Source organism: Artemia franciscana, chromosome 17, assembly GCF_032884065.1.
Source record: "Artemia franciscana chromosome 17, ASM3288406v1, whole genome shotgun sequence".
Lineage (NCBI taxonomy): Eukaryota > Metazoa > Arthropoda > Branchiopoda > Anostraca > Artemiidae > Artemia > Artemia franciscana.
The window spans coordinates 3,893,268-3,910,778 of NC_088879.1; the positions used below are offsets into that span (position 1 = coordinate 3,893,268).

The 17,511-nt window shown below is 35.0% G+C and overlaps 1 protein-coding gene across 1 annotated transcript; it reads right to left on the minus strand.

Moving 5' to 3' along the window:
- Nucleotides 1-321: 321 nt before the first annotated feature.
- On the minus strand, nt 322-15,344 carry LOC136037690 (transcription initiation factor IIB-like). Its single transcript, XM_065720443.1, has 2 exons — nt 13,744-15,344; nt 322-574 (listed from the first exon to the last, which is right to left on the minus strand). The coding sequence occupies exons 1-2, from the start codon at nt 13,963-13,965 to the stop codon at nt 413-415; spliced, it is 384 nt and encodes a 127-aa protein (XP_065576515.1). The 5' UTR covers nt 13,966-15,344; the 3' UTR covers nt 322-412.
- Nucleotides 15,345-17,511: the final 2,167 nt, after the last annotated feature.

A 17,511-nucleotide genomic window follows, 5' to 3' on the forward strand; every position in this document is an offset into this window, starting at 1 on the left:
AATTTTGTGTTGATAAAAAGCACAAAAATAGGGAGCAAAATAAAGGTTTAGAAAGTGGAGTTTTTCAGGCAAATGGAGCCGTATGTATTCGAATACTTCAAAAAAAGTGCGATAATTACAATAGAGAGATGAGGCTAGTAGGACGTCATTTAGTGTTATGGATAAACAATAATCACTCTTGTGTTAGTAACACTAAAGCGATGGGCTGAAAACCAACGTACAAAATGTCAGGGACTAAGACAGATTTCAACCCCCTCCCCCGCCCTGCATGAAGGAATGTTTTCATGGGATATATGAACACGTTTCCACGATTAAAAAAAATAATACAAAGGCTCGTATATTTAAAAGGAAGCGAGCTAGCTACTAATACAAAAATATAAAACACAACCAAACATAAGTTTGTTCCTGTAGCTTAACTTTGGGGCAAGTCTTTAATGGGAATTGCAAATTTGAAGTCTGCTGGAAATAGAAGCGAAGCCGACGGAAGCATAAGTCGATAAACCTGTCGGATAGTAGCCTCAGCAGTACCAGCAACCTCACCAATATCCTTCTGAGAGCATCGGTTCTCGGATGCCTGAAAAACACCATTACTTGAAAGAAAATATGGCACTGGAATAAAATTTGGTTGAAACATATTTTTTTTATTTTTGTTTTATGGATTTCCTTTGCATCAGAAAAAAAAGCTTCAGAGAGGATCTTAAGAGCTGTTCCTTCATAGTTTTTATTAAAGAAAATGTTTTATCTAAATGACATAAAACTGACAAAATGAAAACAAAATATTGAAAAAAAATGAGAATAAAATAAATGTCCCAAGGAACTATATGTCCCAAGAAAAATATGGCACTGGAATAAAATTTGACGGAAACGAAAATTTGTTCAATGTAAAATACGGTAAAAAAGGAAGTGCATTCAGTGCTTTTTTATTCACAATCTTAGGACCACATCATAGTCAAGCCCAATTGATAAAGACAAGTCAAAATTTACGCATGACATGTATTGGTCCCTGGTCCTAATTATCAAGTAAATATCCTTTTCTTATTGTATATTATTTCCTCTCCAAACTCATATTTGGACGCCGTGGCCCTAATTATCAGCTAAATGTCCACTTGTTCTTTTGTCCCTCTAAGCTTAGTTCTCTGTTTAGCGTTTCTGCTATAATCGCCAAGTCTCGAAAGAAACCGCTAACTAATTAAGACTGGCAAAAAAATTGAGCCATAGTTGTGCATTAATACGAAGGGCAAACAAAATTTGTCAAGGAAATTTATGTAGATTATGTTTTCGTAAGTATACTCTCTTTGTGAAAACTTTCTTAAATATGTACATTCTTTTTAGCACAACGTTCAATCTTCCATATTAATATCAGAGCAGTTTCATCATTTTCTTCTTCTTTTTTTTTTTTTTTTTCTTTTTTTTTTTTTTTTTTTTCTTTTTTTTTTCTTTTTTTTTTCTTTTTTTTTTCTTTTTTTTTAGGATGTTAAGAGTTTCAGCTACAGACAGGAATTTTTAGAGGTCTATTTCCAGTTTTCTCTTTAAATAGCTTGTTTTTTCTTGTTTTATTTTTATGGATTTCCTTTGCATCAGAAAAAAAGCTTCAGAAAGGATCTTAAGAGCTGTTCTTTTGTAGTTTTTTATTAAAGAAAAGTTTGATCTAAATGACAAAAAATGACAAAATGAAAACAAAATATTGAAAGAAAATGAAAATAAAATAAATGTCCCAAGGAAACTTAAAAGGCTAAGTAGATTATCTTGTTTTAGCAACGTAAGTATGTAAGTAAAGTAAGTATTAAAAAGAGGTTCTATTTCCAGTTTTCTATTTAAGCAATTAGTCACATTTTAATCTTTTATTCCTCTATTTGAAATTTCCTCAACAAAAGGAAAAAGCTTCAAAATAATCTTGTTGCTTTATAATAATAGTAGCAATGAAAAAAACAAACAAAAAAACTGACAATTACAATGAATGACAATAAAATATTCCCCAAAAAAAAGGACAAGAAAAATTTTACCTTAATAATACTGATTTTGAAAAATATTTCTTACATATAAACATTCTCTTAATTTTCTCTTTAAGTTGTAAGTTTTCAAGCTTTTTTTTGCTTTCTTTCATGAGCTCTCCTTTGGGTCACAACCAAGATTCAGAAGATATCTTCAGCATAATGTTCTATTTTGTTATATCCAGATTTATAACAGTTTTGCCATTTTCTACTTTTTCCCGAATGGCATTGTCAATTTCAGGTACGGATTGGAATTGACAGAGCTCTATTTCCAGTTTCTATTTCCAGCTCTATTTCCAGTTTTCTTGTTAAATTATTAGTTTTCTTTTTTCCTATCTTCTTTATGGGATTTCCTTTGCGTCACAACACAAATTCCTAAGGCACCGTAACCGTTTTTCTTTTGTCGTTTTATCAAGGAAAAACTGTAAACACAAGAATAGCTTTATAAGAAAAATATCGGTTTGTTGAATCTTTATGCTCCATTATGCTACTTTATTTATGCTGTTTTATGCTGCATTTAATTTTTCAATGTAATTTCTATGACAATCTAACTTTATGTTTATTAATATTGATCTTTTAATGATAGCTCACATCGAATCAACTTCTCATTTTTTATTAATTAATTCATGTATTTTGTAACCCACATTATATAGGAAAATGACACCTATGGAGTAAAACAATAAAAGAGAAAGAATACACAAACAAATATATAACAATGTAATTAATTAAACGGACGGACTAAAGGATAACGTGGCAAAAAATAGTGAAAAACTCAATCTGGTGTCTCTCCATGCAGTACAGCCAGCTTCGCTATTACAACGGTTCCTCCAAACTTACAAATAATTTATAATTCTTATGCCAAGAGGGGACACAAGAAAACAGTTTACAATATTTAAAGTAAAAAGATCCGACTGATTAATATCTTTCTTATTTAAAAAGGGGATAAAGACCAGAACAAAAAAAAATAAAAAAATAAATAAAGCCTGTGTCGATTATACGTCGCTTGATCAGTAACAATCCCAGAATAGCCTGTTTGAATTTTCTTTCCACGATAACGTGGCAAAAAATTGTGAAAAACTCAATCTGATGTCTCTCCATGCAGTATGGCCAGTTTCGCTGTTACATCGGTTCCTCCAAACTTACAAATAATTTATAATTCTTATGCCAAGAGGGGACACAAGAAAACAATTTACATTATTTAAAATAAAAAGATCCGATTGATTAATATCTTTCTTATTTAAAAAGGGGATAAAGAACACAAAAGTAGAAGATAGCATGATAACAAAAGTAGAATAAAGCCTGTGTCGATTATACTTCGCTTGATTAGCAGCAATCTCAAAATAGCCAGTTTGAATTTTCTTTCTAGCATCATGATACAGTTCACTACCATACGTTAGAAATTGAATTAGTAAATAAAGGGCCGAAATTAGCTTTTGCGCCCCTATGCCGAAGCGTTTTTGCACCTTTAGGCCCAGGCAATTTTTTTCGGGGAGCCAGAGATTTTCGGATTTTGGATTTGTTTCGGATTACGGGGAAATCCCCGAAAATCCAGGGATAGTGGAAGCCCTGAACAAAAGGCAACTGATGAGTAATGAGCCAAAAGTAATCCAAGAGATAGGTGATACCGAACTTTCAGCTGTCATTCTTGGGAGACATCTGACAAATCATAAGCGGCAACAGAATTTCTGTGTTTTTTTTAAATGACTTTTCTGTGAATAGATAGTGCAGCAGCAAAGTGCAACAGGCACTTAGACGATAAATCACGTCAGTCTAGTTTTGGCTAAGAAAAAAAAAATAGTTTTGGCTAAGAAAAAAAAAATAATCCAAAGAATCTTCTAGTTATTACATTCCTCAGCACCTTGACTAAACACGACCTCAATACTTGTTGATCAGCAAGCCTTTTTTAATCAAGTCGGGATTTGTTAACTTTTTTCGATCAATACATTTTTTTGCCAATTTGCACCGTAAATTTTTTTTAAACACTATTATTATAGAAACAGACATAAATTAATATAGCATAGAATTTTATTTATCCAAAGACTTGAGCCGTGCACGGAAACGCGACCTGAGAGCGAGACTCGAAAGCACGACAAAAACGCCAAAAACACCAATCACACAAAAACACGTTTAAAAATTTTGGATACCACATTGAAATGTCAATTGAGAAACCAACCGAGTTTTTTAAATTCTGTACACTTTTATGTACGCTTTTATTTACACTTTTATTTACTTATTCATTTTTATTTATTTACTTGCGTTTATTTATTTATTTACACTTATTTACTTATTTTATTTTTATTACTTTTTTTATTTTATTTTTTATTTACATTCTTATGTACACTTTTATATGATTGTATTGAATTAAAATATATTATGTTAGGTCATTTTCCTTACTTTTTTTCAATCTGTTTGGGATCTTTTTGTTTATGATAGGAAATAGATAAACTATAATTTATTATTAATAAAAGACGTTTAAGTCCTTCCCTCTGACCGTTTTCTGGTTCAGCCCTTCAAGTATTCTAAAAGACGAGCCTCCTACGTATCTACTAGACAAAAATAAATATCAATCACCTCTTCCTAACTTTTTTAGAGATGGATGATACATTTGATCACTTATTATCCATTATATTGGTCTATCAATAAGTTACTATCTCATAGCCGTTTATCATAAAAAAAGTTATGTTGGCAATAAAAATCCTTTCTTGGCCCATCAAACATTTATACAAATGGTAAGTAATAGGTCTTTCGTTCTCCATACTGTATACAGTAGAAAATGAATGTTTTGGATAGAGACCAAATGGAATGCTCCTCCATTAAAGAAAGCGGAATTTTCTTTGCACTCAAGAAAATTAGAAAGGTGCATTCAACAGTAATCAAAAGCATAGGTGATACATGACATGGTGGTAAAAATAAAAAATGAGATCAATCTAGAATTCCTTTTTTTTTCAATTTGAAGCAAAATATCAATTTTCATCTTCTGTTTTTTATTGTGATTGTAGCATCATATAAGAAGAAAGAAAATTAAACATTGAGGGAATTTTTGATGAAAATAAAATATTTACAAGAAATTAAATGTTTTAAACAAGAAATTCCCAAATTTTCTGCCGAAAACCTTCCCATAAAAAATTAACAACTTAGAAGCGGGTATGCATAGGAAGCAGGAGTAGTTTGGCGAATTTCTCGTGGTGCCCCTGCATGGGGTAGCAAAAAATGGGCCTACTACTGCTTATTTCAGTTGCCATACAACCACTGTTAGTCCTGCCCAGAGTCTGACCACGGAGCAGGGTCTTCTGTGCAGTAAGCTGCCGAGGTTGGATGGACTGAAGCCAGTAATGTCTGACAGAATCATACAGAAGGGGGAAATTAGTTTCCCCGGATATATGGAGACCCGAAAGTGGCGTAAGATAAAATCCCTTGAGGAGAAACTCGAGGTGGCAGAAAAAATTCTTTTGCTAGTACCGGTTCTAAGAATCATATACCAATTGCTGCTGATAGTTGGAAAAGGGGGGACTCTCCCTCTCTTTTGAAAGGTGAGTGTTGCCAACCAAAAACGGTCTGAAGCTGGTGGGTGGGGTTCTCAAGATAGGGAAAAACAACGATTAGCCCAGCAGTATAACAACCCGGCGGTTGTTAGTGCTACATCTTCTTTTATTTTTGGTTGGATGTGCGCGAGTGTGTGAAGAAAATTGATACTAATGGGTCAACTTCGTCAAAGTTGACCCATTAAAGTTGACCCCTAAAAGCCTGAACTTCGTTTTTACAATTGTACGATAACAACAATATAAATAATAACAGCGACAATAAGGATAGACGTAACAAATTGATGGTGGCAGCGACATGCGGGGCAAAACAAAGATACGAATAGCTAAAATTGAATTTAATGTCTTAATTTCTCCCACCTCCGTACACAGAAAAAAAATAAAAACTGATAGGCCTATGGGTAAGAAAAAATATTTTTATACTTAAAAAAAAAAAAATTGTCCCTTAAAATTTGTACAATGAAAAGAAATACATGTAAGACAACATAAAAAGGAAAAAAACACATTAAAATTTTAAAATTAGCGCTTCAGCTCTAAATTAAGAAAATGTTACAACAAAGAAAAAAAAACGGAAAGAAAAAAATTAGCGAAAATATCAGTGTTTTTAGAACTTTGACAAGTGAATCCAACAACTTCTATAACCTCTCTCCCCCTAATGACCATAAATGAACTTTTTTTTTTAATTAAGACACTATAAAATATAATATTAATTTTAAGATTTGTGTTTCAAGTTCCACAAGATGAAATATTTACATGCATAAAATCAAAGCTTTCTTGCTACAGGAAATGACAAAAAAAACATGTTCATTTAAGTGCACATCGAAACCACAGGCAGTGCACGAAATACAAAAGAGTAAGGGGAACGGAGAAGGAGAGAAAGAAAGAGAGAGAGAGACTGAGAGAGAGAGAGAGAGAGAGAGAGAAACGAGAGGTCCCAACAAGGGATCTTCTGTAAACCCCATCTATTAAGAATACTCTAGTCCCAGAGACCCTCGAACTTTCTTGCTACTTTGCTATTGAAGGAGGACGGCTGCTACACAAGATATCACGGCAAGTAGAATTTTTTTTGGCCATAAGGCTATCTGCGACAGCTATGTGGCTAACTTGAGGCAGCATTTCAAAAATGCAGATGCAGTCTTGGATTTAAAAATGAATTTGAAAATGCAGATACATTCTTTGAAGCATATACATGTAGAACTTCGACCAAAAACTGCGCTCATCAAAAATGAACAAAAGGGGTCTCTAGCCGTAAGATCTAGTTCACATATTCTACGCCACTTTCAGTTAAACAAGAGCTAAGAGCTCATATGACACTTGTGACGAGGCGAAAAGAGCTAAGAGCCAAGAGATCATATGGTATGAGCTCTAACAAAATTCTATGAATCAATAGATTGATTTAAAAAGGAAAATAAGAGGCTTAATGCCGGTCAAGATTTAAAATAAGAGCTCTGAGTCACGATGTCCTTCTAAATATCAAAATTCATTAATATCCGATCACCCACTCGTAAGTTATAAATACCTAATTTTTCTAATTTTTACTCTCCCTTTAGCCCCCCAGATGATCGAATCTGGGAAAACGACTTTATCAAGTCAAATTGTGCAGCTCCCTGACACGCCTACCAATTTTCATCGTCCTAGCACGTCCAGAAGCACCAAACTCGCCAAATCACTGAAGCCCTCCCCCCAACTCGCCCAAAGAGAGCGAATTCAGTATGATTCTGTCAATCACGTATCAAGGACATTTGTTTATTCTATTCACCAAGCTTCATCCCGATTCCTCCACTCCAAGTGTTTCTCCAAGACTTCCCCCTCCAACTCCCCCCAATGTCAAAAGATCTGGTCGGGATTTGAAATAAGAGCTCTGAGACAAGAATTCCTTCTAAAAATCAAATTTCATTACGATTCGATCATCTATTCGTAAGATAAAAATACCCCAATTTTCACGTTCTTCCATGAATTCCGGTTTCCCCCTCCAACTCCCTCGAATGTCACAAGATCTGGTCGAAATTTGATATTAGAACTTTAAAGCACAAGATCCTTCTAAATATCAAATTTCATTAAGATCTGGTCACCCTTTCGTAAGTTACAAATACCTCAATTTTCAAAATTACCCCCCCCCCCCCCAATTCCACCAAAGAGAGCAGATTCGGTCCAGTTATGTCAGTCACGTATCTTAGACAGGTTTCTATTATTCCCACCCAGTTTCATCCTGATCTCACCGCTTTAAGTATTTTCTAAGATTTCCGGTCCCCCCAACTGCCTCCCCCCCCCCGCAATTACGCTTGATCCGGTTGAGATTTAAAATAAGAGATCTGAGTTACGAGGTCCTTCTAAATATGAAGTTTCATGAAGATTTGATCACTCCTTCGTAATTTAAAAATACGTCATTTTTCTTATTTTTCAGAATTCCCCCCCCCCCAATAGAGCGGATCCGTTCCGATTATGTAAATCACGTATGTAAGACTTCTGCTTATTTTTCCAACCAAGTTTCATCCCGATCCCTCCAATCTAATTGTTTTCCATCATTAAAGGTTTCCCCACCCCACTTCCTCCAATGTCACCAGATCCGGTCAGGATTTAAAATAAGAGCTTTGAGACACGATATCCTTCTAAACATCAAATTTCATTGAGATCCGATCACCCGTTCGTAAGTTAAAAATACCTCATTTTTCTAATTTTTCAGAATTAACCCCTCCCCCAACTACCCCAAAGAAAGCGGATCCGTTCTGGTTATATCAATCATGTATCTAGGACTTGTGATTTTTTTTCCCACCAAGTTTCATCCCGATCCCTCCACTCTAAGTTTTTTCCAAGTTTTAGGTTTCCCCCTCCCAACCCCCCCCCCCCCCAATGTCACCAGATACGGTCGGGTTTTAAATAAGAGCTCTGAGCCACGATATCCTTCTAAATATCAAATTTCATTGAGATCCGATCACCCGTTCGTAAGTTAAAAATACCTCATTTTTTTTTATTTTTCAGAAATACCCCCCCCCCCCCCCCCAAACTACCCCAAAGAGAGCGGATCCGTTCCGTTAATATCAATCATCTATCTAGGACTTGTGTTTATTTTTCCCACCATGTTTCATCCCGATCCCTCCACATTAAGTGTTTTCCAAGTTTTAGGTTTCCCCCTCCCAACTCCCCCCCCCCGTCACCAGATACGGTCGGGATTTATAATAGGAGCTCCAAGACATGGTATCCTTCTAAACATCAAATTTCATTGAGAACCAATCACCCGTTCGTAAGTTAAAAATACCTCATTTTTTCTAATTTTTCATAATTACCCCCCCCCCCCCAACTACCACAAAGAGAGCGGATCCGTTCCGATTATGTCAATCACGTATGTAAGACTTCTGCTTATTTTTCCAACCAAGTTTCATCCCGATCCCTCCAATCTAATCGTTTTCCATCATTTTAGGTTTCCCCACCCCACTTCCCCCAATGTCACCAGATCCGGTAAGGATTTAAAATAAGAGCTTTGAGACACGATATCCTTCTAAACATCAAATTTCATTGAGATCCGATCACCCGTTCGTAAGTTAAAAATACCTCATTTTTTCTAATTTTTCAGAATTAACCCCTCCCCCAACTACCCCAAAGAGAGCGGATCCGCTCTGGTTATGTCAATCCTGTATCTAGGACTCTTGATTATTTTTCCCACCAAGTTTCATCCCGATCCCTCCACTCTAAGTTTTTTCCAAGTTTTAGGTTTCCCCCTCCCAACTCCCCCCCCCCCCAATGTCACCAGATACGGTCGGGTTTTAAATAAGAGCTCTGAGCCACGATATCCTTCTAAATATCAAATTTCATTGAGATCCGATCACCCGTTCGTAAGTTAAAAATACCTCATTTTTTCTAATTTTTCAGAAATAACCCCCCCCCCCCCAAACTACCCCAAAGAGAGCGGATCCGTTCCGTTTATGTCAATCATCTATCTAGGACTTGTGTTTATTTTTCCCACCATGTTTCATCCCGATTCCTCCACTCCAAGTGTTTTCCAAGTCTTAGGTTTCCCCCTCCCAACTCCCCCCGTCACCAAATCCGGTCGGGATTTAGAATAAGAGCTCTAAGCCACGGTATCCTTCTAAACATCAAATTTCATTGAGATCCGATCACCCGTTCGTAAGTTAAAAATACCTAATTTTTTCTAATTTTTCAGATTTACCCCCCCCCCCCCCCCAAATACCCCAAAGAGAGCGGATCCGTTCCGATTATGTCAATCATGTATCTGGGACTTTTGCTTATTTTTCCCATCAAGTTTCATCCCGATCCCTCCACTCTAAGTGTTTTCAAAGATTTTAGGTTTCCCCCCTCCAACTCCCCCCAATGTCATCAGATCCGGTCGGGATTTTAAATAGTAGCTCTGATACACAATATCATTCCAAACATCAAATTTCATTAAGATCCAATCACCCGCTCATAAGTTAAAAATACTTCATTTTTTCAATTTTTTCCGAATTACCCGCCCCCCCCCCCCAGATGGTCAAATCGGGAAAACGACTATTTCTAATTTAATTTGGTCCGGTCCCTGATTATCTCGCCAAATTTCATCGTCCTAGCTTACCTGGAAGTGCCTAAAGTAGCAAAACCGGGACTTTAGGTTTCCCCCCCTCCAACTCCCCCCAATGTCATCAGATCCAGTCGGGATTTAAAATAAGAGCTCTGAGACACAATATCATTCCAAACATCAAATTTCATTAAGATCCAATCACCCGCTCATAAGTTAAAAATACTTCATTTTTTCTATTTTTTCCGAATTAATCTACCCCCACTCCCCCCCCCCCAGATGGTCAAATCGAGAAAATGACTATTTCTAATTTAATCTGGTCCGGTCCCTGATACGCCTGCCAAATTTTATCGTCCTAGCTTACCTGGAAAAGCCTAAAGCAGCAAAACCGGGACCGACAGACAGACAGACCGACAGAATTGGCGATTGCTATATGTCACTTGGTTAATACCATGTGCCATAAAAAAAGATAATTTCTACCAGCAAAGGGAACAAGCAGAGGTTCATCCTGCAACTGGCGCTGGGACTAAAGAAGGAGGGAATTAAAGCTCATCACACCAACAATGATGTTGACTTTTTATCGTAAAGACATGTGTTTCTACTGTGATTATGACGGAAGTTTATAGTGTCGGTAGTGATACAGATTCGCTGGTCTCTTATAGCTCAGCAGAAAGCCATGATTGACCTTTCTATCAATTTGAAAGCAAGTCTATTAATTTGGAAGAATTTCAGCATTCTAAAAGTGAAGCACAACCTTGGTCACAATGCAAATGACATGGTGTTCTGGCATGTCTTCCTAGACTGTGGTACTTCATCAGGACTGAACATTTCAGCAAGCCGGCCAGAATCACACTTGCGGAAAGGGACAAGCGTTCTCACGAAACGGCTTCAGTTTCCAATGAAAACTGAGGAACCGTCAAAAGATGAATTGGTAGAAGCCAGAGAACAAGCGCTGCTTAACCTTTATAAGGTTAAAAATGGTGAAACGCTCTTTTCCACACAGACTTTTCGTCAGAAAACTGTCAATATCGATGTTCCTTGTCAACCCCAAACGAGTCAACACCCTTGTCAACACCCTCTGCCACTCAGTATCACTTCTATCATGTCTTCTTTTAGATAACTACTTGGAATAGGAATACTTCCAGTCTGAACTCTGTCGCTTAAGCTTGGTGTCTTCAAGATGGTGAACGTTCCAGCCATGATAGATACGATGTCTGTCCCAGAGCGGCTGCTAATGTCTTCAAGGGACGTGGAAGTCAGGTTGTCAAACAGCAAAAGGCTCACGTTGAAGGTCTTGGCTGCAATAGCCACCTGCATCCTAGAATGTTTATGGGAGAACTGCACGGACCTAGTTGAGGACCAGCAGAACCAAGACGAGTGGAAAACTCAAAAAGACTATTAGCGTAAAATCAAAGCGAAGTAGCCTATACTGTGATTTTAATCAAGGATAACCCCAATAGGTTTTGTTCACATTTGTTTCTTAAGTTTCATACCTTTTTTTAAGCTTTCACCAGTCATATTCAAAATACAGTTTTCTTTTAAATATTATTTCTGAGATCTGAGTGACCGACACAGGGTAAATCACACCGCTACTATTTGCAATGAACTACGGGGGGGGGGGGATCGTTTGGTTGAAATTAGATTTCCTTCGTTATCCTGGTTGCACTTAACCTTTTTGTCTCATATTTACAGTTTAGTAGGGAATTTTTTACAAAAAAAAAAAAATTGATTTTTGAACAATTTTGGCCCGCCTAAGATATTTTGACTCCGTGAATTTTAGGTCACAAGGAGCAAACTTGCGAAAAAAAGATGCACAGTTTTGGGCTGCCTAAGAAGTTTTGACTACGTGTATTCGGAGTCGCAAGGTCTTTCGTTCCTAAATTTTTTGTTATTCATTCACAAAATGAATTTAAGTGATTTAAGGTAAAAAATGAATTTCCCGAACATTTTAAAAAAAATCAGGATTTTTCCCGTAAAATTCGGCTTTTATATGTTTTTCTTGAAAAAACTAAAGTCTAAATCCATTTTAAAGTCAATATTCGTTGACTGCATGTCAAAATACGTTGTTAAAGACACTTCAAAACGCACTCAAAGCCAATTATTAGTTATGCACTTGAGGCCCTTAAGGTTCATGTGCCCAATGCATTTTAGTATGTTATATTTCTTGTGATCCTATGGTTTTACTGTTCGTAAAATTGCAATTTAGGTATCAGTCTTCATCGCTAAAACTCATTTTTTTCCATCTGCCAAATTCAATTTTTTAAATTGGGTGTATATGGTTTTTTCGATTGAAAATATGTTAACAATTGGCTGGAAATCATCGAAAAAATGACTATTTTCCCCTTTTTAAGGAAGTTCAGGTCCTTCCAAGAGGGAAATTCTAAGTGATATCATAATTATGGCTCGGTGAATGGATAAAACTTCCACTAACCAATCCAATGATGTAAGTACCTTGTCCTTTTGATGTAAGTCAAAGCTGTAGGATTGTCAAAAAATCACTTGTTTCAGAAGATACCTTATCGCTTGATCCCACAGTATAAATATTAAGCAGTAGCAAAAATCGTTTTCGGAAATGGGACACATCACAGCGCGCGGACAGGGAAGTTAGCAATACGTCAGAGCAATGGGTCTCCCATACCCCATCTTAATGTGCTAAAATTCATCATTACGTGTGCGCGAAGGGGAGTCATGAAGAAAGGTGTGCGACTGATGTGTCCCAAACATCTTTAATGGAGAGTATAGGAGTTATCGCTACTGTTGTAATATATATATATATATATATATATATATATATATATATATATATATATATATATATATATATATATATATATACATATATATACTATGTTTGATACCTAAGGCTGACTTTAGGACGATTCCCCGTTTCGAATACTATTTCCAGATGTAAAAACAATGTTTTTTCATATTTATTCATTGAATAGTGTGGTGGTACTAGTAGCGTCAATGGCCAAATGTGTATTTTTTTTTCTTTACCATCAATTTCGTTTTCTCAACCCCCCCCCCCCAGTATGAGCTTCGTTTTTAAGGGAGACAGCAACAAAATTTTGTTTTAATTATATATTTGTTATAAAAAAATCCTATTATATCTAAACACAATCCTATAGCCTCTTAGCTTTGTTTAGCAATAAATTATTTATCTATCTGTTTGCTTCTATCCAGTTTTAAATACCCGTCCAAATGGCAAAAAAAACTTCACAATCCACTCGAAACATATTTATTTAGCCATAGCACAATCTCTATAGAAAATTCAACCAGAGCCTAATCAACTGCAATTCGCTCGTACCCTTGAATCACTTCAAAATTCTTCCAAGTCAGAAATCACTCATTGAAGAAAAGATAATCGCTTTTAAAACGATTCGTTTCAAATTATTCGATATTCAGTCAGTCAAATTTTATTAATAGTTTTTCTCTACAAAGAAAAGAAAGCGAAAGAATGCCTTCAAATATTTTTCAATGAGAAAGAGAAAGACATGAAACTTAGTTTTGGGTAGAACATTGAAAAGAGATTTCTAAGTGTATCAAAACGAGTTTGTCTATTGACAGCTATTGAAATAAGACTAGTTTCTTTGCGAAAACTACAAAAAAATAATAACACGACAAAATGAAAGAAAAATTATAAAAATAAATAATATGAAATAAATAAGTAGTATAATATAAAATGACAAAATTAAAAACAGATTACCTGAGAGGCCATGTAAATAGCAGCTGCAGCGACAGAAATTGGTGATCGTCCTTGGACAATATCTAATTCGCCAGCTTTGTTCGCAATATGATGTGCAGCCCTTTGAACCGAGTTGGGTAAAGCTGTAAAGAAAACCTTCATATAAAATTCGACATTATTATCCTGGTGAATTAACTGTGGTACTACGTAGCAAATGTAAGGCAACTGTTGGGTATTCTTCATTCAAAAGTTTAGCGGCAACCCTGACAAGATAAACCACATCCACTAAATCACGTCACTCTTAACGCACCAAGGACATCAAATACCCCCCTCCCCATAGAAATATCTTAGTTCTATTCATACCTGAAAACGCAATTTGTCTTCGATTTTTCTTCTTTTTTTCACAATTAAGAACACTTTAGGAACTTACAACATTTTTATCAGTGTTGCCACGCAAGACCATCAAAATAAATAACCAAAACCAATCACTTAAATTTAACAACTTTCCGTCCATAAAAATTCAAGTATTGAATCTGGTGATTCCCAAAACCTTCAAAAGAAAGCTATATCTTCTTAAGCTGTTCGGCACCATATGGTGTTTTTTGCAGTCTTTCACACGCTTTTTTTTTTTTTTTTTTTTTTTTTTACGCCCACTACTACCACAACAACAAAACTAGTGAGGCTTTTTTTAATTAGAAATTGAATTCCTAATTTTTCTTAAATTCTTCTTAGTTATATATGGCTAATTGAATGTTACTTTGAAGTATGTCAACAAATTAACCCTTAAGCTTTATATCTTCTTAAGCTGTTCGGCACCATATGGTGTTTTTTGCAGTCTTTCACACGCTTTTTTTTTTTTTTTTTTACGCCCACTACTACCACAACAACAAAACTGGTGAGGCTTTTTTGAATTAGAAATTGAATTCCTAATTTTTCTTAAATTCTTCTTAGTTATATATGGCTAATTGAATGTTACTTTTCTGTATGTCAACAAATTAACCAAAAATTTCGAAATTATGGTTTTCAAATTAAATAAACGACAATCACCATTTTTGCTGAAAAAGGATCGCTTGATTTGTTACTTAATTTTGCTTTCTCTTATGTACGGATGGCTTTGGTGTAGGTTGCATCAGCGTGTCAAGGGAGCAAGAGTAACAAGTAATACGAATGAAATATTTTTGAAAATATTTCAAATTTTTTCTGTTTGCCATTTTCCATAAATGGAAAATGGGAAAAAATTAAAAAAAAAAAGGTTGAAAGTTTGATAACTGTTGCTGCGTTTCACTCAAAAAGCTTGAGAATCAGTTTCAAAAGGGTTGCAAGTACACCAAAAACTGAACAAAATGCCATATTCTGCTTATTAAAGCCGATAAAAAGACTGTCTTGTATTTGGTTTGAAAGCTCACCCGAGAAGAACCGTAGAAAAACGCCTACTGATATTTATATCGATATTTTCTTCGAGTCTACTAAAAACTTGCCAATTTTAAGTGACCTTTGCCCAATTTTTTTAAAAAGAAAAATAGAGCCCTTATTTTGATATACTGAATGACACTCCAACTTGATTATTGCGGTGACTTTATTTAAATAATGCCTAAATAATTATTTATTTCCTATACCTTAAGTTTTTCTTCGATTTAACTTGTACAACAATCTTGATTTATTTTTATTTTTCTTTTTTTTAAAATTTAAACCATGCTTTACAGAAAACGAACAAAATACTAAATTTACAAAAATAATTTCTTCCTATATAAAGCGATTTGCCTATAATAGCCTGAAATGTTTCTCAACCAAAAGACTCCTTGATCATTTCCTTTGTCCAAAATGAATTGTGACATGTTCTGAAAACAACATGCATACAATTTATTTACCTTGCTCCATTAAGATCAAGATTACTAATTTAGAAAAGCAAACATCTATCCCCAATAGTAAGTAAATTATTTCCAAGTTTTTACCGAAAATAGAAAAATGAAAATAGTTTAACAAGCTTTAGAGCAATAAAAAAGAAATTAAAATTAGCTCTTAAACATGACAAAAAAAATTTATCTCAAAACGGTCTAAAAATGACCAAAAACGATTCTTTTTTCTCCAGCTCTAAAATATTTTGAAGACTAAATGTTGCAGCATTCGTTCCAGGACCACTCCAAAGTTGGAGTGGCACTCCAAAATTACATACGGGTATATCATTTGCTGCAAACGGGTATAATATTTTCATTGAAGATTTGATCAAACAGTTCGTTGAAACGAATTGCAAGTAAGGAGTGAATCGGCTGAATACCAACCGAAACTCTAAAAACAGAATTTTGATAACAGTGCATACATTAGAAGAATTGCATTTTTTTGCTGATTTTTTATTTTATTTTTACTCTCGTTTGAGTATTTAGAAAAGCTAAGACATAATCTCCAGGCAATTCCAGATAAAATACTTATCATCATTATCACAAAATAACTTAAACTCTATACTATTCTTCTTGGGACAAATACTCAATAGGGGAACTTTTCACGGGAGAAACTTTTCATTGGGGAAGGGAGGGTTTCTGGGAAACAATTTTCACGGAGGGGGATTTCCGTCAAGATTTGAAAAACGATCACAAATTAATCCTCCAACTTCAGAGGGTCTAATCAATCCTAAGGTAAATTACGTAGTAAAAAGAAGTGATTTGTGATATTTCATATTGTTTTTTTTAACTATCTTGGATTTACCATGTGATATTAAACTCATAAGAATTCTCATTGATACCCTACCAATGACAGATACTTCCTATGTCTCTCTATCCAGTAGCCACTTTTTAGAGTTGCCAAGAGCTTTACTCATGAAGAAGCAAAAAATTCATTCAAAAAATTGCTAAATTCAGAACTATCAAAAAACAATCCGCGGGATTAACCAAGATTCTTCCATCCCTTTTATATTGCGTTAGAAGTAAAGTTTGAAATAGGTCAGAAGAAATAGTTTAAAATTGCTCCATTGAAATTATCCTATCCCACAATAAACGAATCAAAATTTCATCTTCTTCCTTTTAAGCACTAGATTAATTTTGCCACATTGATCATCGTTTGATTATTTACAAAAGCTAAGACATAATCTCCAGGCAATTCCAGATAAAATACTTATTGTATTGTATTGTATCAGATTAACGACGCTTCTTGACTACTAAGGTCCCTGCGTCGGCCCTGCAGTGCATTGCTGCAGCATGATTCGATCTCTGGGTCCCGTATTACCAAGCTAAGGTCAAACCCACTGCGCCACCACAGGACGATAAAATACTTATCATCATTATCACAAAATAACTTGAACTCATATTCTCCAACTTCAGAGAGTCTAATCAATACTAAGGTAAGTTACGTAGGAAAAAGAAGTGATTTGTGATATTTTATAAAATTAATCCTATTGCCATTTCAAGCTATTTTTTATCCTGCTTCCCTATTTTATTTTTTATCCGCTAGGAAAAAGAAGGGTAATAAAATATAATATTGTCTATGTAAAATAATATATAATAAAATACATAATGTAAAACAAAATATAATAAATACAAATATTTTGGTCGAAATCTTCTTTTAATTAAGGAAACAATCCAATAAAGGTCCATTAAGCTCTAAAAGAGGAAGCTTAGAAAAAAAAATAAAAAAAATTTAAGTGTCTCTTTAGTATTTTCCAGTGTTTTTATATTTACCTATGGCTGCTTATCTGTTTTCCCTCGCATTGATTGCGTAAATCGTTGTGTTGATAACAAGGGTACAAAAAAAAGAAGATTCCAGAAATTGGGACGAACGGTTTGGAAAAAAACCAGCATT